Here is a 22448-nt window from a genome sequence, read left to right on the forward strand (position 1 = left end):
TTGAATCAATATCTAAATCTTTGTGGAGTAGGGGGGTTACTGGCGTAATTTTTGAACTTTTGTATAAATCCCTGATTATTTTGCGTGTAATTGTAGTTATAACGTAGATCGGTATGTTGCTGAGTTCGGTAGGCGAGAGGACGACCAAATGCATATTAGTCCAAGCTTTGTTTAGGCGGGATACACTTAAAAAATCGAAATTCAAAATGTCGACATATCAAAATACCGACAGAATTTAAATATGCAGCTAAATCAAAATACCGACAAATCAAAACACCAACAAATCAGAACACCGAAAAATCAAAATATAATATAAAATATTTTATCTTGCCTGCCCTTATTTCTATCGAAGCACAGAAAGAGAATTCTGCCGACTAAGGGTTATGATCCTGAGCGTGTTCGTGGCCGGAGGCCGATGGCCGCAGGCCCTCGGACGAACAACGCCACCTTTTCTTGATTTGTCGGTATTGTGATTTGTCGATGGTTCGATTTGTCGGTATTTTGATTTGTCAGTGTTTTGATTTGTCGGTGTTTTGATTTGTCGGTGTTTTGACTGTCGGGATTCTAAATTTCGAGATTTTGATTGTCTGCATTACGTTATACACCCGAATAGGAATATGTTAGTTCGGGATAAAATACTCTTCTGTTATTGAAAACATTATGTAATGGAAGTCGTTATGATGGTATTTATGCGTGTCATGCGCACAATTCATTTTGTCATTCTTCATTGTCTAATTTTTTGTAGGATGTAGGGCTTTAGACAAGTTTGTAGGTTCTCGCATACTGAGTAGACGAGGTAAATCTTGGATTGTCTTAATCTCTCTCACTTCTTCTTCCTTCTGCTTTTATCCCTGGATTCAATCTTCTCGATGTTGCTACGGGGTTCGCGACACCTCCAACAGCGGCAGTGGGCGCCTTGTTCTCAGTGCCGCTGCAAGGAGTCACCCATCTAGGTGAGCCTACTGCTATATTCCATATATGGGGAACACAAGAGTCCGCGCAAGAGCCCCTTGACGCAGTAAGGCTACCGTTATTTCCAAGGTGGCCCGGTGGTGGGAAGGTTTAATTAGAATACAACCGAATCTGAATCTGCTGCATATCATCCAAACGGGAGTGTCATAATATCCTGGATTATGAGCTGCTCTTGGTTGCTGCACGCAACCCGAAAGAGCTGCGTCATACAGTACAACTCATTTCGGTTGGAAGGAACCGAGTGTGCCTTGCGAGTTAAGCCCCTGCACCACGACAAGGTGTCTGCCATTCGCAGAGGTAGTTGCAAATGAGTGTAATCGGACCACTTCCATGCCCACAAAATGCCATTATGAGAAAACTTATAAAGTGCATAACTAAGCACTGAATATTTGGAACCCAGTACCTATAGTTTAATTTTTACTGCAAATATCGGTCAATGGGTGAGATATATAAAAGAAATTCTGGGATAATCCTTTCCTGACAATGGTATGTCTATGTGTCAAAAATGGGTTAAATGGGGTCAATACTTCGCTTCGCTCTCATATACCATCCTTTATACCGCATATATCGGCCAACATGTGAGTTATCTCAATGAAAATGAGAGAGCATTTTTTATTGATAACAGTGAATCTTTTCGCCTAAAATGGATAAAAGTGGACGATAACTTGGCCTAGGCCTTTGGTAGAACAGCTGCTTCGGCTTGGAAATTGCGCGTTAAAATCGCATAGTAACACAGAGTTTTCACCTCGAAGTAACGCACTTAGATGTACGTAATATCCAATAGTAAGTAACTGTGTGGGACTATTGGTTGTTTTATATACAATTTTCTAGTTGGTTATTGTGTTTTTCCATAATAATTTTTTCTACTAGGGTTTTTTTTTTGCAATGGAAAAATTTTCCTACTATAATCCTTGGACTTTCAAATTATAACACTATATGTACTACTTTATAATAACCAATACTATATTTAATTTTAATGGGACATTCACTTGAACTCAGAGCTTCAAGTAATAAGTCAACAAGATGCCCAATACTCGAAAATGTTGTACAAAATATTTTATGATTAATAATTTCTGTTCTAAGTTTGAATCCATGTTTTCAGTGGCAAGCGAGTACTTTAAAAAATCAATTTATTATATTTTAGATTGCACATTATTGCCTATTGAAGAAAATTTGGTTGATCTCATTTGGAAAGAACAACCAAACAGAACGTCAAATCCTATCCTGTACTTAAAACAAAAATTCTCAGGGGTAACAGTTGCAGATAAATGGAAAGACGTTAAAAATAAAATGTCTGACAGGAAGGCTTGTGCGTTGGTGATAACAGCTTTGGATGAAATTGCATGTAAGTAGCTATTCTTTTATAGATGCTAGTATTATATCTAAAATTTCCGGTAGTTTATATGACTTTCGTAAATATTAAAAGTCCTGCCAGAGACATACTTATATTACAACAAAGTCAAATTCCCGTACTAGCAAGTTTTATGTTACCGGAATTGAAGCGAATTTTAAGTGGCTAAAGCCTTATTTCGATGATCTAACCCTATTTGGATTGATAAATATATAGAGCAACTCCGACTGGCTGGGCTGCTCTATACCTTCCTGAGGTTATTAATAGATTTCCACGCGTCTAATGAAATCACTTGATAAGTCAAACCCTTAAACTCTGTTCAAAATTTTAAAATTTATATGCAACGGTCTCCAGATTAAGAAGGAGGAGATAGTTGATTTTATGAGAGCAGGAAGAATATCGATACCTGTGGTCTAAGAAACCAAGTTAAATAGCCGCTCAGATGTTCTAAATCGTATTTGTTTCGACGCCTTACGTAAAGATTGCGAGCGAAATAATGGTGATAGCCTAGCTTTCATACTGCATCGATTTTGACAAGGTCGCAAAGACCGCAGGGATACTACCATAGAATCTCACGGACTAGCTATCCGGTAAGGCGTTTTAAATATTGAATATATACCACCGATAGCTACATGTTATCGAACATACAAGTAGGTGCGCTGCCAAATGGTAACCACCTAGCAATTCGATATTCTGCTCAATGAACTCCCCAAAAATTGAGGGGACTTGTAATAGCTCGCCGGATATTACCATCGGTAGCGATGGTATAATATAAAGTAAAGCCAGCCAGGTAAGTAGGACTTTAGGGCCTTCGGGTTCAATTAGCGCTAGATGCTCCATTTTGAAACACTATTGTAAGACCTTTATATCTTGATGATAGGCATTCAAGGTTTGGTATCTGATGGATTCCAAGAGTTTGATGTCTGGTTAGTGATAGAACTGGTCACTCGCACAGGAGCCTCTTCAAGTTGGCAGCTGCGTCAATTATTGTTATGAGGCATTCTCATTTTTAAAGCATGTTCTCCAAATTCCCAATACACTGTTATGGTGGTTGTAAGTCTGTTTACATTTTTTCCTTGACCTATATAATAAGTCCTTAGTCTTGTCATATTTTGACCATATCCGTTTCCCCAATCAATTTTAGATTTCCATAGAGACGCTAAACGCCAACTCGTTTGCTTCTTCGTTGCAGAAAATGTTCCTGTGATCGGGGATGCAAATTATGGACAAATGAAGTTCTTCACGTCAGACCATTTGCCCATAATTATCTCGATCGAGATACCCTCGACTTTATATCTGCAGACGTTCGTTAACTTTAATGAAGCTTATAGAATCAGCTTTCACTACACTAATAACGTAATGGTTAGTGAAAGCAAGGGAATCGTTTCTGCTGCTGCTTTCTTACTATTGTTCCTTTCCCACTATTGTTTTACACTTCTAAACTCTCTCAACGAGCAGAGGAAATTTTCATTACATCATAAACTGATGATTACATGTCGACGTCGGGCACAGGAATCGGTGACATGTGTTCGAAATTGAACGCCTTTTTTCGATCTTTAGTCATATTTACTAATTTAATGAACGAATACATACTGGACCTCAACATTTTTACCAATGAAGCTAACATTCCGACATTTAACAACTCTATGATCAACGCCAAGGTACAACTTTTTTTTAGCGGTATTAGAAGAAAGATTATATTAAGAATCTCAAAGAAGATTTAATTTCATATCGTGAGTTCAAACCTTCCGATTCGAATACAATAACCTCTAGCAAAAGTTGGAAGAACTCCCAAAATATTTTAACCTTATACCTCCTTATTTTAACCTTATAACCTCTTAATCTCAATCTAATTGAAGAGACGAAGACTGAAAAAGTGATGTTCCATTTATTGCAAATTGCTACCTCTCCAGAATCATAGCTTTGCGCCGCACTAAGGGGTATTTGATGCAAAAACCGGTCATAATTATTTAGGGACCTATATTATCTTTAAATATAATAAAAAAACAATATTGCATCAGTATATAGCATTTATTAATAAAAATACATGATTAGAATAGAAAAAAAAAAACTGAAAATAAAATAATATAATTAAAAAAAAATTAATCGGTTTTAGGATAATCTACTTCGCTGATTACATCAGAATCCTCTTCCTCGACAGTATTCTCGTCTGACCTATTGAGATTAGGTGTTGCTGCAGTTAAAATTGATTTTGCTTCCTCGGAAAATGGCACGAGTTTCTTCTTATTCTTTGGACGATTGCAGCTGATAAGTGGATCGGATGTTAAAAGCAGACTGTTCAAAACATCTCTGTTACACTCGATCCTCGAAAACTTTCGGGCAAAATCTACCCGATATTTTCTGATATGTTTATTTCGGGCCTCGGCAGCCTCCTCGGATAATTGTCCAATTGGAAGAATTGCCTCTTGCAGCACCTGCGCTCCGTGTATCAGGATTTTGTGGACAGTTTGCGACATTGGATACCAACCGTACATTTCCACATACAATTTTGCCGTGTCTTGGGCATAATCATCGAATTTTTGAGGATCAATCTCATGACCACTTGAATAACTTTAAATCTTTTGATTACTTCGATGTTGATGCCGGTGATGCGAGAAGAGCATTCTGCAATCTCCTAGATGTATTCCCGTCATTACTGTTTCCAAAACCAGTTTTAGGAACATCAACCAGTAGACCCATTTCATCTTTAAAACATTTTTGTATTGTCTCTTTTGTTTCTTAATAATCTTTTTGTTTTCTGCTGTATGGGCTTGCCAATTCTTTATGGGTTCTTTATATGCTAAGTGCAACAACAACTCAAAAAACCGTATTCGGGCGTGGAGTACTGAGAGGCCAAACTTTAAAGCCTCTTGATTTATGACCTTTTTTATCCGTTGCAGCGTTACAAACTTTCCCGTCTACCATTGTCAGTAATATTTTATGAATGATGCGCGCTGATGTTTCACTGTCTCTTGTATCTTCCAGATCTCTGGCTTGATTTTCGATGTATTCTATTTCTTGTTTTGTTACATCTTTTGTTTCGTGAGAAAATTGAGCTCTAATAGGCCTGCAGAATCTCACCGAAGAAGGCGTAGGGTTTTGCCAAATGGTTTTTGTTGTTTCACCATTGAAGGTAGCAGCCAACCTCACTGGAACAATCGAGCTCACAAATATACTTGAATCGTCACCAGAAAGATTTTCAAATTTTTGCTTAAATGGAGTTTGGTGTGATCCATCGCACCCCCATTTTGATATCAAAAGAAGGCTCTGCTTCTCGGCGTCAGTTAATGTATCTATGACTTCTTTTAAATATTGGATGAGGCGCAAAGCCGTATGATCCAGCAAAGCTTGAAGTTCTACATTAAAGCTAGTTTCTGTAACCGTTATTTTATCTTCCTCCGGGTAAGTACTTTTGCCTTTTGCGGCAAAGAGTAGCAAGGATAGATAGTTTTACGTCCGCCTTATAATAAATTCCACTGACTTCTTGTGAAATTACCTTCAACAAATAAGGATAATGCTTCTTTTATAGTATATTTTTTTCCACTTGGTCTTTTTTAGATGAAATTATCTTTCTGATCTTCTTGGCTCTCGTAGGTGTTGAAGTTATTTCCTTAATCATCTTTGAAGTGTGTATGTTTCCGGAAGTGCCCTGACTTACACATGCAGCGAAAGTCAACTCCTCGACAGGTACGTGAGCCCGTAAATCTACAGTTCTGCGCCGCTTACTCCTTTCGCTTAATTCACGAAACTCTTTGACTGGACGACCAGGCTTGTGCGACCACGAAGGAAGTTCTAATGATGTTCTTAGCCATTCTACGTTATTTTTTACGAACCTCTCATCAGTGTTACGAGCTGCTGACCATTTTTGTTTAAAATTTGTCTTGAAATGCCTCAAAGAACGGGACAAAACATTTCTATCCTCTGTTGGGCATGACGTCAACTGAGCAATTCTATCTTCCAGAAAGGTGAATTTTTTGTTCATTTTTTTTCCTTTGTACTCCTTTATAATATCGTATAATTCCATTCGGGTGATATTTTTCACCATTGCTGCAGAATCTGTGAAAAAAAACTTATAACATCCTATTTTGTATAGAAAAGAAATACCTATAAAAATGGGGTGGGTTGGGGGACAATTTTACTTCTGTTTCGGATAGAAGAAGGTCCAAATTACATTTCCGTACCAGAATTCTGGCGCGACAAATCCCGACAAATAATCAAAAACAATAATGTTATACTGTTTTTGTAGAAATACTACATTCTTGCAAAGGCAACTAACAACATCAGTTTAAATGCTTAAATTTAAGAATAAATTGACTGTTATACGTCTTAATCATAAGTACATACCTTTTACTTCCATATTCAATAAAGAATTTCCAAGTAAATCTCCATACGCAGCCGTATCAACCAAGGGAAATTATGTAAATAATCGAGAACGCCGAGAACAGAGACACGCGTTACACTCAATGATTGGATCCGTGGCGAGAGCGAGGTAAAAAGCGGGCGGGGGAGGGGCGCGCAGGTTGGAGCGGTTATTGTAAATAGTAAAACATGCGGTGTAAATACCATTTGGGGAAGTTTAGTAAAACCACTTATGACCGGTTTTTTGCATCAAATACCCCTTAGTGCGCCGCTGCAGCTGCGCTGGTACAATGTTTAACTAGAAGACCCTAAGCGGCTGCCCAATCTGCCACATGGCCTTAAGGTGGATTTCCCGCAGGAGATGGACTGTTCAGAAAGTGATCGTTGAAACGACGTTTCAAAATATTCTTACTATATTCAATATCCTTTAGCCGTTACTGTCTTCGTGCTTTTTTTAACAGTTGTCTAAAATGTTCTAACTTCCGGGGTCTTCAAGGCTCACCATATGCCAAGTTGTCGCGAGATTGTATCGGAAAAAAGGTTGACTTTACATCTTTTTTGTAGCAGCGTGAGAGGCTCTTTGTAGGCCGAGAGCAGCCTCATCAACCTCACCCTTCAGATTTCAATTCAGAGGTGTTAGTTTAGCGGTTAATTATTTTTCTAACTTTTCCTTTGGCGGTCATCCGCTTTAAGTCTGTAGGGAGATAATTAGAAACCACAGCCTTTGACCACCTTACCCTCATTGTGAAGACCGAGATACGAGTCAGCACTAGGTAGCGGTTGCCGATAGGGTTTCTTGGTTATGTTGAATAGTATTACTATCCTCATGCAAACCTATGGAATGTGGTTATGGTTGTAGTAGAAGATCCACTTGTCCACGACTTTCAATGTAGGCCCCTTTAACATCCCTTACTAGAGACACGTACATAGAATGTGGAACCCCTGTTTCGAATCAGGATTTTTTCAACTTTTATGTGTGCAAAAGGTTGCCTTTTAAGTTTGCAGATTAGAGAACAGAAACAAATATTAATCATCGAAATCCGCTTTACTATTATTATTTTTTATACTCTCACAACAAAGTTGCTAAGGAGAGTATTATAGTTTTGTTCACGTAACGGTTGTTTGTAACTCCTAAAACTGAAAGAGTTAGATATAGGGTTATATATACCAAAGTGATCAGGGTGACGAGTAGAGTTGAAATCCGGATGTCTGTCTGTCCGTCCGTCTGTGCAAGCTGTAACTTGAGTAAAAATTGAGATATCATGATGAAACTTGGTACACGTATTTCTTGGCTCCATAAGAAGGTTAAGTTCGAAGATGGGCAAAATCGGCCCACTGCCACGCCCACCAAATGGCTGAAACCGAAAACCTATAAAGTGTCATAACTAAGCCATAAATAAAGATATTAAAGTGAAATTTGGCACAAAGGATCGCATTAGGGAGGGGCATATTTGGACGTCATTTTTGGAAAAGTGGGCGTGGCCCCGCCCCTACTAAGTTTTATGTACATATCTCGGAAACTACTATAGCTATGTCAACCAAACTCTATGGGGTCGTTTCCTTCAGGCATTTCCATATACAGTTCAAAAATGGAAGAAATCGGATAATAACCACGCCGACCTCCCATACAAAGGTTATGTTGAAAATCACTAAAAGTGCGTTAACCGACTAACAAAAAACTTCAGAATCACTAAATTTTACGGAAGAAATGACAGAAGGAAGCTGCACCCAGGCTTTTTTAAAAATTGAAAATGGGCATGGCGTCGCCCACTTATGGTCCAAAAATCATTCTTCAGGAACTACTCGACCGATTTCAATGAAATTCGGTATATAATATTTTCTTAACACCCTGATGACATGTACGAAATATGGGTGAAATCGGTTCACAACCACGCCTTCTTCCAATATTTTGATTATGCTATTTTGAATTCCATCTGATGCCTTCTCTGTATAATATATACATTAGGAACCAATGATGATAACGGAATGAAACTTTACGCAAATACGGTATTTGAGCTGAGGTATCCCTTGTGGAAAAATTGTCGTGATCGGACTATAACTTTTCAAGGTCCCTGATATCGAACACGAAGAACTCAGTGCCTAACCTAACCTTATTTTTCACCGAAAATATCGGTAAATCTCACGGATAATGAAATCTCGATTATCACTTTATCATGCGAGAGTATAAAATGTTCGGTGACACCCGAACTTAGCCCTTCCTTACTTGTTTGTTTTAAATATTATTATTTTTTATTGGATCAGCTTTTTTTAAAGCCTAACAATAAGTTATAAAATCTTAAATCTATTTAATAAAATATAGTTTAAAAAACTAAAATAAAGCGTGTATTTTAAAGCATATCAAACTAAAAAGTGAAAAATAATTCTTTGTATAAACTAACAATAATTTTTTGTGAGTTGATACGAGAAAACAAGTCACATTTTCCATATCAGCTCTTGTTCATAAGAAAGAAGAAAAACACATATAGTAGCGGGAATGTGGTTCATCCTATTGATGCGCACAAAGCTACACCAAACCAAACAATTTTTTTTGTAGGCCAGGTGTAATTGGTTTGTTCACATAAATTGCCAGAAGCCAATATTTGAAACGGCTGACCTCATGCAGGACAGTACCATACAAGCTTACATTACTTAGTATATGCCAGGGCGTATGAGAGATGCGCAATGCGGTGGCTGGCAAGTGATTGCAAACATAGTATATGGGGAATTGTAGTAAACTAAAGCTGTCAGCTGACATCTAGTAGCGGGAATGTGGTTCATCCTACCTACTACATATACCGACTACTGATGCGCACAGAGCTCCACCAAACCAAAAAATTTCTTTTGTAGGCCAGTGTTATTATTGTTAGTTTATACAAAAAATTATTTTCCACTTTTTAGTTTGATTTGCTTTAAAATACACGCTTTATTTTAGTTTTTTTGAGCTATATTTATTTTTAATTTTTTAGTTTGATGTGAGAAACCCCAAATTTGTTAAAATATGAACTATGACATGTAGTATTGGTTAATTAAATCGATAATTAGGCAGCATTTAATATCTACTCGTAACCTTTCATTGACTAATTGTTACATTATTTGCGACCAAGTTCTATTGACGACTTAACGAATTATTACTTCTTAATCGAATCATTTCTTCTAAAGCTAGTCTAGTTCTTTAATTCGAATACCGCCCAAAGATCTACAACGACTAAATGCTACATAAGCTTGTCCAGCAGCAAACCATCGAGAGCCCAGATAAATTACTGCATGATCTGTAGAACCTTGCATCTTATGAACGGTCGACGCACTCCTCAGTATTATTGTCAACATTCGTCTTAGCAATTCCATAGCTTTATTTTGTTGGAAATTGTATCGATATTGGCTTTATTACGTGTTCACCATCTGAGCCGAAATTAATACGTACTGACGGGATGTCTTCTGCATATACTTGGTCCCTGCGAAAATTTGGCCAGATAATTTCTGTAACAAACCCCATATTACCATTCACTAAACCTTTGGACAAGTCAATGTTCGACCTTAACATAACTTTTGCTCCAACGAATATTTTCAATACATTAGGAAGACCTCCTGCTTTATTGATATCATTAGGTATTATTATGAGTTGGTCTTGCGCTTTAATCGTATAAATAACAGTACCTTTATCTTAAAAACTCTTCAGAACTTTTTCATTATGTATAACAACTTGGTCGTTAGTAGATAATCCCTTAAAGCTTTCTCAGTCGAGAATTTTTTAGTGGTATCTGTTGACACTTTTCCAAGAAGAACTTCAAGATGCTTCGAGGTCAACTTTCCAACTCTTAAAGAATTAAACCCATCTATAAATGTCGTATCTTATTGTTGATGCATGTTTTGTTGGAGTTCAATCAGGCGGAATTGTCGCCACAGATGTGTAGCGGGTTTCATTTGTTCTGGCTGTTGAAATACTTGATGTCCTCGAAGAGGTGGTAATTGCATTAGATCACCAAAGAGTAAGACATTTATACCTCCAAAACAAGCGTCCTGTCTCTTTAGTTGGCGCAAACGAGAGTCGATCAAGCAAAGCATTTCATAAGGCACCATAGAAATTTCGTCTATAAACAGAAACTGAACATTTTTCCATAACTGGCGCATCCTTCTTAAATAATTTTCCGTAAGAAGTGGCATGTTAATGATGACGACATCTTTTTGTACTGGTAGTTTCAACAGACTGTGTAGTGTAGAATCCACCTTCAAGTAATTCAGTTTCCAAATGATAAGGCATATATTGAAGAAATAAGCTGTAGAAAAAATTGTCGGGATCTGATGTTGCTATAAAGTATGGCATCCTAACAACTGCGGGAACCTTTCTCACAACCATTTTGCTCTTATCTAATAGCGTAATGAGTGGACGACGTGTGTTTCGATATTCTTCATACGCGTCGTGATCATCAGTTTCTTCGCGTTGAATACCTGAAGGTTCTGCTTTCGATAGGTACTTTGCTATATAGTACGCTGCCGCTTCGTTTGATCCGCAGAATGTCCATGTTGCCTGCCCAAAGTCTTAGCAACTCTGGATGGTAATTATATACCCAAGCATCTTCCTTTCGACGCTTAAGTAAACAAATTCTACCTCCGTTACGAAGGAAATCATCTGAAGAATGTGACACAATTCGTGTCTCGTCACATTCTTGACGTAGAAAGTTGAATCGGCATCTTATAGAATTATTATTTTTTGAACAAGTTTGTGTATGCCGATGAAATTGGCATTTTTTAACTAATTCAGGAAACTCTGGATCTTCTTCTTCTGGAGGGATTCTACAGCAACAATTACGATTCAGAAGAATCACCATATGAAGGTGAGGAATACCCCGATTCTGGAATTCAATGCGCCACCAATAATCCTTCACTTTTCCGCCAAACACATAATCATTATTTTTTATAAATTAATTTCTTTGGGTCTCATAAATATCGAGAGGGATGGGATCAACATCAGCCCTACCATGGGCTATTAACAAAGCCTTTCGTTGGTTTAGCCAATTAAGATCATTTGAGCTAAATGTTACAAAGTATGTTAGAGGTCCCAAACATATGATTTAAGCTAATAGTTCATTCAGAGCTGATCTCCAATAAGCTGCCGAACCTCTTAATTTTTTTACATAAATATGGACATCTTCTATTGCTCTTTTTTGATTAAAATTTTTTTTTGCCGCATGCAGATGTGCTTTTAATTCTATAATGTTCAAAGAAGGATAAGGCATAAAATAGATAGTCGTTATGTTCAAATCTTGTGTCACTTCCAAAAATTCTGAACTGAAAGTAGTCAAACGCTGTAATATTTACAGGCTTTGTTCTTTGAACCCGTTTTTTTCGTAAGGAAGCAAGAAGTACCAAGTAAATTCTTCTGCTTTCAGTTCATGTCCAATATTGACGATGTTGTCTTACGTTTTGCGGGTAATTTCATCAATCGGCGCCATCAATGATGTCTGCAGTGGGATTAAATGATTAGGTAGTTCTTGTTCAGAAGTAATAATTTCAGACCCTGCCGTTACTATCTCAATACTTTGCTGTATTTCTATCTCATAAGACTCATCTTTTTCATATACAACATCAACGTAATCAAGAGTATACTGCACATTTTTGCTGCCTGTTGTTCGTTTACAAATCCTCACAAACTCGTCTAAATTGTCGCATTCAATAATGCAGGCTTTTCTATTGTTATCCTTTGCTCTAGATCCATTTTGACCATAAGAATGTGAGTTTTTTTTTTGTTTCGAAGGGGGAATCTTTCATAGATACCGTCAATCCCAGACGGCATTCACGATTCATACTGCACGCTAAGGGTACACCTCTTTCGGGACCACGGCCACGACCTTACCATGCTGAACTTGCGTAACAGTACAGCTACGTACTAAACCCTAACTCCGACTGCAGTTCACTAATTTTACGGTACTACCGCTAAGCATTTCTTCGCAGAACTTGGGTCAGAATTGGCCCTTCAGGGGCTCGTTCTGGACTACTCTTCCTTACTTCTTTTGCTCTCGCTACTTCGTTGCCTTTCTTTGTTTCTCAGTTCCTGTAGGGCAATTGCGGACCAATTCTTCACTCTATTCCACACGGTTTTGCTTTTATCATGTGGTGCACGATATTCTCTGGAGTGATACGTTCGTCGATGATAATTTCCAAGTCGTTTCTTTCTGCTTCAAATTTCGAACAGTAAAAGAAAATATGCTGCGCGTTTTCGCTGTCATTCCCGCAGAATGAACATTCCGTCCCGCTATCGTGCCCGTATTTATAGAGGTTTATAGATGTCCCAGCGCCTCTGCCACTCACATAAACTTTCCTCGCTTTCTTTATTTCGTTCTGCTGTTGTAAGACGCTTCCCAACGCTTCTTGATTTTTCGTAGATTTTTGTGATCTCTAGTGTCATTATGTCCGGTGGTATGATGCCCGCTATGACTCCAGCCGCCTCGTGCGACACCGTGCGGAATCCACAAATAACTCTTATTGCATTAAGCCGAGTCAGAGATCTTGCTTTCTTCACGTATGTTTTATTATGCATTGCTGGTCCCCATATGGGCGCCGCGTACATTAGCAGCGACTAACTCACTTTTGCCAAGAGTGCTCGTTTGCCCTGGCTTGATCCTCCAATATTGGCCATCATTCTCGATAGGGCCACCGTTATTCGTGTCGCCTTTGTATAAGTTATCGTGAATTAACTCTCACGATGACCATTTAGTCGACAACACATCCGTCGACGCAACCTTCACTCAGGTCGCTCACACTAATGAAATCCGATACCTTACACGAACCGCTGAGGCAACATAATTATGTTTACGCAGTCGACTGCCAAATATTTCATGTGAACCGCTGTGCTAGCATAACTGCGTTCACACGGTGAACGACTGTAAATGTTCCATCAAATCGCTATGTCAACAGAATAGAATTCGCACAGGCAAAGCGGCGGCAGAACGGTAGCAGCGCAGCGCAACGCCGATGGTTAGTTGTAGGCTAAGAAATTATTGTAAAGTCAGTTTTCAGGACTTACGTCAAACGAACAGCCAGTGAGCTGTAATAAATAAAGAACCATTAAAGTTAAAATCGTTTAATTTACATGCTTTGTCAATATGCGTGTAATAGTTAAGTCGAGTGTCTATTACAACGCCTAGGTATTTTAATGACTGCTGAGTCGTTATACTATAGCCATCAATATTAAAAGTAGCGTTTTCCACTTTTTTCTGCTGGTAATTAGCACTGCTTCCGTTTTCTGGGCTGCTAGTTGCAGTTTTTTCGCCGTTGCTGTAGATTTGGTCACCCGTTATCATATTCAGGTTGAGGGTGTTTGTAAACCACTGTTGTGGTGCAAGAATACTGGCCCTTAGGATGTTAGACAATGTCATCGCACAGCATTGTACACCTGCAAATCCTGATGTGAATATGAGCTCGTTTCCTTGGTGCCATGAAGGACGCACAGTTCTCGAAAAATCACTGATTCTTGTGTAAACACTAGTGCCATTGCTAAGTTTATCATTGATTTCATTCATAACCTCTAGTGGAGCTTCTTCTACTCTTCATTCATTATGACGTTCTGATCGATAGTGACGTCTTTATGAAAGGGATTGATAGCGACTAACCAATGTAGTGCATCATATAACTTTTGCCTAAATACTGAAAACTTTCACGTTACGTTAATATTTTCCAGAAATTCAGTAATGACAACTATTCCAGCATTATTAGTGGTTCTAGGTAACATGTTCGGAAGTTTTTCAGTAAATTCGAAAACATCCTGAGCAAACAATGCTGCTTGACCTCGAAAACTATATTGCCCAAATCTTCTTTTTCTTAATTATAATTATATTATTATTATTTATTTACTTACTTATTGCCCAAATACACCGCTTAATTTTATAATTTCGACAAATGGAATAATACGTGAAATCAGCATTTGCTCGGCTTGAGATAATTCCAAAATCACGTCTGGAATAGAGCCTGGATCTAGATTGTTCCAATACGATTTAGATGGTGGAATATTTTTCATTGAATTCAAATGTATCTTGCAACGATTACAAACAATCGAAAATCTTGTTTGCTTTAATTCATTAGGCAAATATGTGTTTGCTATATCATCTACAATCCACTTAAAAATTTCATGTTTATAGCATCGTTTAGTACAAACTTCACATATCGCATCGCAAAACGAGTTAATTGTCTGTCTAAAGCTCGTTATACTGGCTTTACGTTACCTTCGGACCTCTGCGTTTTGTTTCTGCATTTGAACCAAACGAGCCCCTCTGGCTTGTTCTGACTCTGAGGCCCGTTTTTCTGCTGCAGGCTCACGCATTTGCTTTAATCGAACCTCCTTGTCTTGTTCTAATTCTGAGCCTCTAATTTCATAAGTGACGCATTCGCTGCAAACGAGCCTTTCTGGCTTGCTCTGGTTCTGAGGCTCGGCTTTCCGCTGCCTGCTGAAGCACTTGCTGCAAACGACCCTCTCTGACTTCTTCTGGTTCTGAGGCTCGGCTTTTTGTTGCATGCTGGCGCACTTGCTGTAAACGAGCCTCTCTGCATACTGGCTCACTTTCTTCAAGCGAGTTTCTCTGTCTTCCTTTGGTTCTGATGCTCGGCTTTTTGCAGCATGCTGACGCACTTGCTCCAAGCGAGTCTCTCTGTCTTCCATTGATTCAGATACTCGGCTTTCTGCAGCGTGCTGACGCACTTGCTTCCAGCGAGTCTCTCTGTCTTCCTTTGATTCTGATGTTCGGCTTTCTGCTGCATGCATAGCATCTCATATAGAGCCTTCTTTTTTCCTTTATTTTCTCTAATTCGCTCAAGTGTTTTGACGATTTTTCTATTCTTTCACTGAGATTTGTTGTTTTTTGAATAAACAATTCGTTAAATAAAATTAATTTATTAGTTTATAATGACAAGATTTTAATTAAATATACTATACGACACACAGACTTTTTGAAAATCTATGTAAATATATTTCGCTTATAATTTTCAATTGTCACAACTGTACACTTCGACTGTTTTTTTCGTTTGATTTCATACCTAATATATTTCTGATATTTATGATGTCCCGCGGGAACAAACTTGGATTAATCCTTTCTTTTGTTCTTGACTAGCATTTATAATTCAAGTGGTCGACCCGAAAAGTAGGTAAACTAGGTAGGTGGGTTGTCTCGTTTTTACGACGTGGACGTAGCAGGCTTCTGTTCCTATTGGGGTGCTTATTTATAGTGAGTCCTCTTGCCTCTCACTATTCTTAAAGGGGTATTGACTAGGTCCTTCGTGGAGGATTGACAAATCGACTGATTCGCTAGTATTAATTTATTTAATAGTAGCGAGTTTTTTTAGTTTCAAATGATCTTCGTAGTGCTTTTCTTTTATGTGGATTTGAAGTCTCTCTTTTTAGTGACCAACAGTAGTCTGCTAACATGTGGTCATTCCATACCCCCTGATATCTCTTTTCCATCTCTTGTAAATCCTGGTGGAATCTCTCGCCCTGCTCTTCACTAAAGTCACCCAAATTTTCAGGAAAATATTCGACGTGTGAATGAAGAAAGTGCAGTTTTAGATTCATCAGGCATCCCAATTTTTTATAATTCTTTAACATTTTCTTGACAATATTTGCGTAATTAGGATGCTTTGTATTCCCCAAAAATGTTTGTGTTACTTCTCTGAAACTTTGCCAGTCATTCTTTTTTCAAATTCAGTATCCTTCAAAAGCTCTCTCATCTGTGGAACATTCAAAACGTCTTCTTTTATTTTTGCTTCTGGCAATTTGGGAAACTTTTGGAAGAGGTACATATAAGCTTTGCTTTGCGCATTTCTCATTGCTTTAATAAATTGTTTTGGATTTTTTATTTTGTATTTTGAAAATCTGACTTTAAATAAGTGATCAGCGACCCTGACGTGATGGAGCAAAACGGACTTCAGTTTCGGTTTCAGCGGCCCAAAATACATATAATACCCTATGTTTGGTCAAAGAAACCTTTCATCGTTTTTTTTTTGTGGACCTGTGACTTATTTTCCGCGGGAACTAAAAAAGTAACGGTACAAACTTGGTTAAATCCATTTATATTGTTTTTGACTAGCACTTATAATTCAAGTGGTCGACCCGGAAATTAGATAAACTAGGTAGGTGGGCTGTCTCATTTTCCATTTTTTCAGGTAGAGTGGTTCAAATATTAGGTAGATAGAATATTTCTTTGGTATTTTAAATTTTTACGAATTCTTATTTTATATTGAAATAATATATTTTTTCTTTTATGAGATTTATCAATATTGTGAAGTATAAACGAATATAACTTAAATCGTATTCTCCGCCATTAGGTGACAATTTTTGAAAAGCTCACATCGACGTGACAGCCAAAGTTTAAAAAAAGAGTTTTCTATTGCAGTTGTTTTTCGGAGGCGTTTTGAAAACTAGTATCTGAATTTTTTTACTACAAAAATTCTGTTATAAGTATTAATTTTTTTATTACCTAAAAGTCACATGTTTTGCATTATTTGATATTATTTCTTCTGGTGCGCGCTTATATATACATATGTATATCTATATAAAGTATACTTTCTTTAAGGATATATATATATTTCAGTATGTATGTACATATGTTGCATACTTTTAAGCGCATCTTTTTGGTGAGCTGCTTAAACTTACTCATCCCTATTCTGCATTTCGATTACGTTCCCGCTCTACGCTCCGTCTGAATCGAAAGAAGGTATTCTGAGTTACGATTGGATTGAAAGAAGAAGAGGAAGAGCTGTAGCTCTTTCGAAGTCATCTGTTTGCCTTGAAACGTGTGAAAAGGAAACATAACAAAGCAAAAATACACAAATTAAGAAGAACAAAGCAATGACCCCAATTATGCTTCCATAGCAAACCGTATTAGAGACAACATACTTTCTGCTTTTTAAATTAAAATATTTTATATTCATTTTTAATTTTATTCAAAATATGCTCTACATTACTCTATTAAATAAAACCAATTGCATTCAGTGCATTTTACAGCTCCTATTTTAAAAAAGTAAATGCTTTTATTTCATTTCACAGCTCGTTATATAAATGAATAATAGTAAAATAAATAAAAGGCTAACAATTAAAAAATGACTACTTTGAATCCGGCTTATAATTTGGATCTAATCTTAGCATTTGCATTTTTATTTCTACTTTTTCCTTCACCAGCCTAGCAACCTTCTCCCAAAACTCCTGTACTTCTTCCTTCGGTCGCTTTTGGAAGCCCTGCGCAATATCTCTTTTCGTGGCCATCATATCACACAATTTTTCGTATTGCTCTGCTGTTGTTACTTTTGACCTGCAAACATATCAAAAAATATCATTTAAGCACAAACAACCAAGGACACCACCATTATGTCTTTTACAACTATAATCATAAAGTTTTACTTACATATTTGAGGAAATTATTTTATCCAAGTGCACGAAAATGAATATATAACGGCTTTCCGCCAACAAAACTTCAACGTACAAAAACGTAATTACGATCGCAATGCAGAATACATAGAATTGGAATTTTCGAAGTTGAATCGAAACGCAGAATACCAAAGTTCCCAATCGGAGAAAATTACGATTCGAGTAGAAATGCAGAATAGGGGTGACTATCGCCTTCCTACAGTGTCACTCACATATTCTAGGTTTCAGTACCACTTAAAAAAGTTACAAACAAACATACATACATTCAATTGAATCTAATAAAAGCGTTTTAAAATAGACAAGATCAAGCAAGTAATTGAGCTGTTTTGGTGATACGTTGCTCTTTAGTACGCAGGCATATCTCTTCTTTTAAGATGTGTTTGATTGCAGGAATGCACCAAAGCCAAGATATATTTTTAGTTCTGCTGTCTTTTACTTCTTTCTTTACCATAAAAATACCAAGGTCTTTATGGATATTTTCATTACGCATGTGCCATGGTGAACACGTGATTGTTCTAAGCATTTTCGATAGGAACTTATTAGTTGCACAGGTCGTACCCCAAGGTTGAATGCCATCCAAATCGGCTTTATGACCGCAGTATAAAAAAAACACTTTGTTTTCTAAGCTAAGTTTTGAGTTTTTATTTAAAAGCCAATTTAAATTTGCAGCTCTAATCTTTATACATGTTATTTTACTAAAGATGTGCTTTCTCCACGTTTCGTTCGCTTGGGGTACTAAAATATTGATAATTTTACTGCCGGACACATTTTTGGTCTTAGCGAAAACGTAACATGCTTCACTTCTGTTTATTTGCATTTATATGCCAATTCGCTGGCCATTCTTCGACAAAACTTAAATGCTCCGCTAATATTCTTGATGCTAAAATGTGGCATCTAAAGCTGTGTCATCCGCAAAAGTTGAAGTTAATTCCAGTGTAAGAGCGCCTCAAAATAAGCGTTTTAAATAACATTTTCCGTTGTGGCCAGATCGAACAAATTAAGAATTTTTGAGCATTTAAATTAAACCCCCAACATTTATTACGATTGCAAATTATTATATATTGGACTTTTAATATATGACGCAACTACTTAAATCCTTTTTTATGATTTTATGATATATTAAAACAACTGACTTTTGATCTTTAAATACTTAATAAGGTGAATTAAGCCTGTTAGTTCTCAATTAATGAATGTTTTTAATCATTTGTAATTAAAAATTATTTCTACTATGCATTAAATTGCAAAATTTTAATTTCATATTTTCTTTGATTTTCATTGCTTTAATTTTTTATTAGCTATCTTGAACGGCGCCAACAAATCCCTCTGTCCACATAATGGGTTGTCAAAAAAGTCTTGCAGTATTTTATATATACCTTGTTGGAAAGCTCATTTCACGAGCTAACACGTGTTTGATTGATTGTCGTTTCTTTTAAGTCGTTCGTGAGTTATAGCGTCGCAAACATGGAGCAAAATAAAGAGAAAATACGGCATATTTTACAGTACTACTACGATAAAGGCAAAAATGCATCTCAAGCCGCCAATAAAATGTGTGCAGTTTACGGACCCGATACAGTTTCCATTTCCACCGCACAGCGATGGTTTCAACGTTTTCGTTCTGGTGTAGAGGTGGTCGAAGATGCGCCACGCTCCGGAAGGCCTATCGTCGAAAATTGCGATAAAATCGCTGAATTGGTCGAAAGAGACCGGCATAGTAGCAGCCGTAGCATCAGCCAAGAGCTAGGCATGAGTCATCAAACCGTTATAAACCATTTGAAGAAGCTTGGAGTCACTAAGAAGCTCGATGTATGGGTGCCACACGAATTGACGCAAAAACACATCGTTGACCGTATCAACAAAATCGACCCGTTTTTGAAGCGTATGGTGACTGGCGATGAAAAGTGGGTCACTTACGACAACGTAAGGCGCAAACGGTCGTGGGCGAAAAGCGGTGAAGCGGCCCAGACGGTGGCCAAGCCTGGATTGACGGCCAGGAAGGTTCTTCTGTGTGTTTGGTGGGATTGGCAGGGAATAATCCACTATTAGCTGCTCCCCTATGGCCAAACGCTCAATTCGGACCTGTACTGCCAAAACTGGACCGATTGAAGGCAGCACTTATGCAGAAGATTCCATCTTTGATCAACAGAGGCCGAATTGTCTTCCATCAGGTCAACGCCAGGCCACACACCTCTTTAGTGACTCGCCAGAAGCTCCGGGAGCTCGGATGGGAGGTTCTTTTGCATCCACCGTATAGTCCGGATCTCGCACCAAGTGATTACCACCTGTTTCTGTCCATGGCGAACGCGCTTGGTAGTCTGAAGTTGGCCACAAGAGAGTCCTGTGAAAATTGGCTCTCCGAGTTTTTTGCCAATAGGGAAGAGAGCTTCTATGGAGGGCCATTATGAAGTTGGCATCTCGTTGGGAACGCGTCATTGAACAAAACGGCGCATATTTGACTTGAATCGCATTATTGTAACCAATTTTATGAACAATTGAAAATTCAATAAAAATATCGCAAGACTTTTTTGACAACCTAATATATTTTTGGTATAATTTCAATCTGGCCGTTCCAGTCATTCCAATTGCAAAACGTCAAAACCTACCCAATCCAGTCAATTGTCAAAGTTCGGTAGGTGAGCCGTTGTCACAATTCCAGTGGCAGGAGAGTTGGGTATATCTTTATCTCTGACATGTATAGAGTTGGACCTAAAACAATGCCCTGTGGTATACCAGCCCTTATCTGTGGTTCAGCAGTGTTGTAATTTATACTCCTCAATATATATTAAAAACACAAGCTTTGTTTTTAGTTTCAGTTATTTCTATTTTGTATTTTATGTTTTATGTGCACCGCAGCACCAGCACCACAACTTAACTCACTCAGTATAGAAAAAGAAAAAAAGAAGGAAACAAAACAGTGTGACCGTAGTATACATTTCATGAAATACTTAAATGCTTGAATACGAGTAAGTGTTGGTCAATGTTGTTTTTGTAGAAAGGAATAGGGGTATTCCAACAATCAGATTTGAAATCTCCCACTTTTACCATAAATTGTCTATTCCTAAGATTCCAATGTTTTATACAATTCTAAAGGTAGAATTTTTTTAATCTTATATAGGGTGGGCCATATAAAATTTTAAATTTTGAAGATAGGGCGTAAAAGATTGAGTGTGGCGTTTGCTGTACGGCACGTAGCGCCGTCCTGCTGGAACCAAATGTTGTCCTAGTCTTCCTCTTCAATTTGCTTGAAGAAAAATTCGGTTAACATTGCGCGATATCGCTCACCATTGATGGTTACGGTTCCTTCTTCATTTTCGAAGAAAAATGGGCCGATGATTCCACCAGACCAAAATCCGCACCATACAGTGATTCGTGCTGGGTGCATTGGCTTCTCGACGATTACGTGCGGGGTTTCTGTGCCCCTAATGCGACAATTCTGCTTGTTAACGTAACCATCGAGGTGGACAGAGCCTCGTCCAAAAAGATGATTTTTCGGTAAAATTGACCATCCTCGTTAAAACGATTTTCTGCCCGATCTGCGAACTGTAGAATAGTGAATAGCGACCCATTTCGTAAATTTTAGACTTTTTTACTGAATATCTGTCACTTTCCGAATGGTATTTGACGTTTCCAATGTCGAAATATAGATAATTCAAATTTAAAACGTTAGATGGCCCACCCGTTATAAAAGGTCTTCATCCCACACTTTATCAAACGCCTGAGCTACAAATTTTGCTGAACCGTACTCCCTGTGCTCAAATGCTTTCGTTAGTAATTCTATTTACATACTTACTCTATCGTGCTTTGTTTTGCACGAAATTTGCTTGCTTGAATTTAGACACAGTTTCTTTATACATATCTCAGTGTTGAATTCTTCCTCACGTTTAAGGTCTTTTTTTTAATTTATGTACAGATGATTTTATTTGAAGCTGAGTGAAAGTGGAGCAATTTATCTGCCATTCACGTCTTGCCTTTTTCATTTACAAGCATTTTTATTTCTCTATTAGTGTTTTTTTTTGTGAATAAGCGGCTTATAGTTTTTGTTCAGCGTTGCTAAGACAGCGGCGGTAGTTATTATATCATTGAGTTCTCCTATGCTTTCGTCAATATCTCTACCTATATTTACTTTATAAGATGTTAGACCCACTTTTGGATTGACGAATATGGGTTGCTCACATAACTTTATTAGTAGAGGAGAGTGATCAGAAGAGGATGGAGTCAATTTGCAGAAGTTCACGCAATTGAGGAAAGTTCTCTGATCGCCATTCACTTGGGAGTGGCCAGAAACGATTCTTTTACATATGACTCAAGCAGCTCACGACTTCCGGTCTTTGACCAAGTATCCTCTGGGTAAGAACATCCGTT

The 22448-nt window shown here is 37.7% G+C and overlaps 2 protein-coding genes and 1 long non-coding RNA gene across 4 annotated transcripts in view; 2 read left to right on the plus strand and 1 right to left on the minus strand.

Moving 5' to 3' along the window:
* LOC125776636 (uncharacterized) overlaps positions 1–22448 on the plus strand; it is a 502262-nt gene that overhangs the window by 343238 nt on the left and 136576 nt on the right. The window lies entirely within an intron of this gene.
* Positions 1–22448, plus strand: part of LOC105224297 (xaa-Pro aminopeptidase ApepP) — an 89965-nt gene that overhangs the window by 11475 nt on the left and 56042 nt on the right. The window contains exon 2 of one of the 2 annotated variants that reach the window (XM_049449825.1): positions 2117–2317. The exons of the other annotated variant lie outside the window; for it this stretch is intronic. Within the exon in view, the coding sequence (XP_049305782.1) occupies positions 2117–2317 (201 nt within the window). The remainder of the gene's footprint in view (positions 1–2116; positions 2318–22448) is intronic. 2 annotated transcript variants of the gene reach the window in all.
* On the minus strand, positions 17653–18553 carry LOC125776823 (uncharacterized). Its single transcript, XR_007421999.1, has 2 exons — positions 18067–18553; positions 17653–17973 (listed from the first exon to the last, which is right to left on the minus strand). It is a non-coding gene; the product is annotated as an uncharacterized LOC125776823 (long non-coding RNA).

The sequence above is a fragment of the Bactrocera dorsalis genome, chromosome 2, assembly GCF_023373825.1.
Source record: "Bactrocera dorsalis isolate Fly_Bdor chromosome 2, ASM2337382v1, whole genome shotgun sequence".
Classification (NCBI taxonomy): Eukaryota; Metazoa; Arthropoda; class Insecta; order Diptera; family Tephritidae; genus Bactrocera; species Bactrocera dorsalis.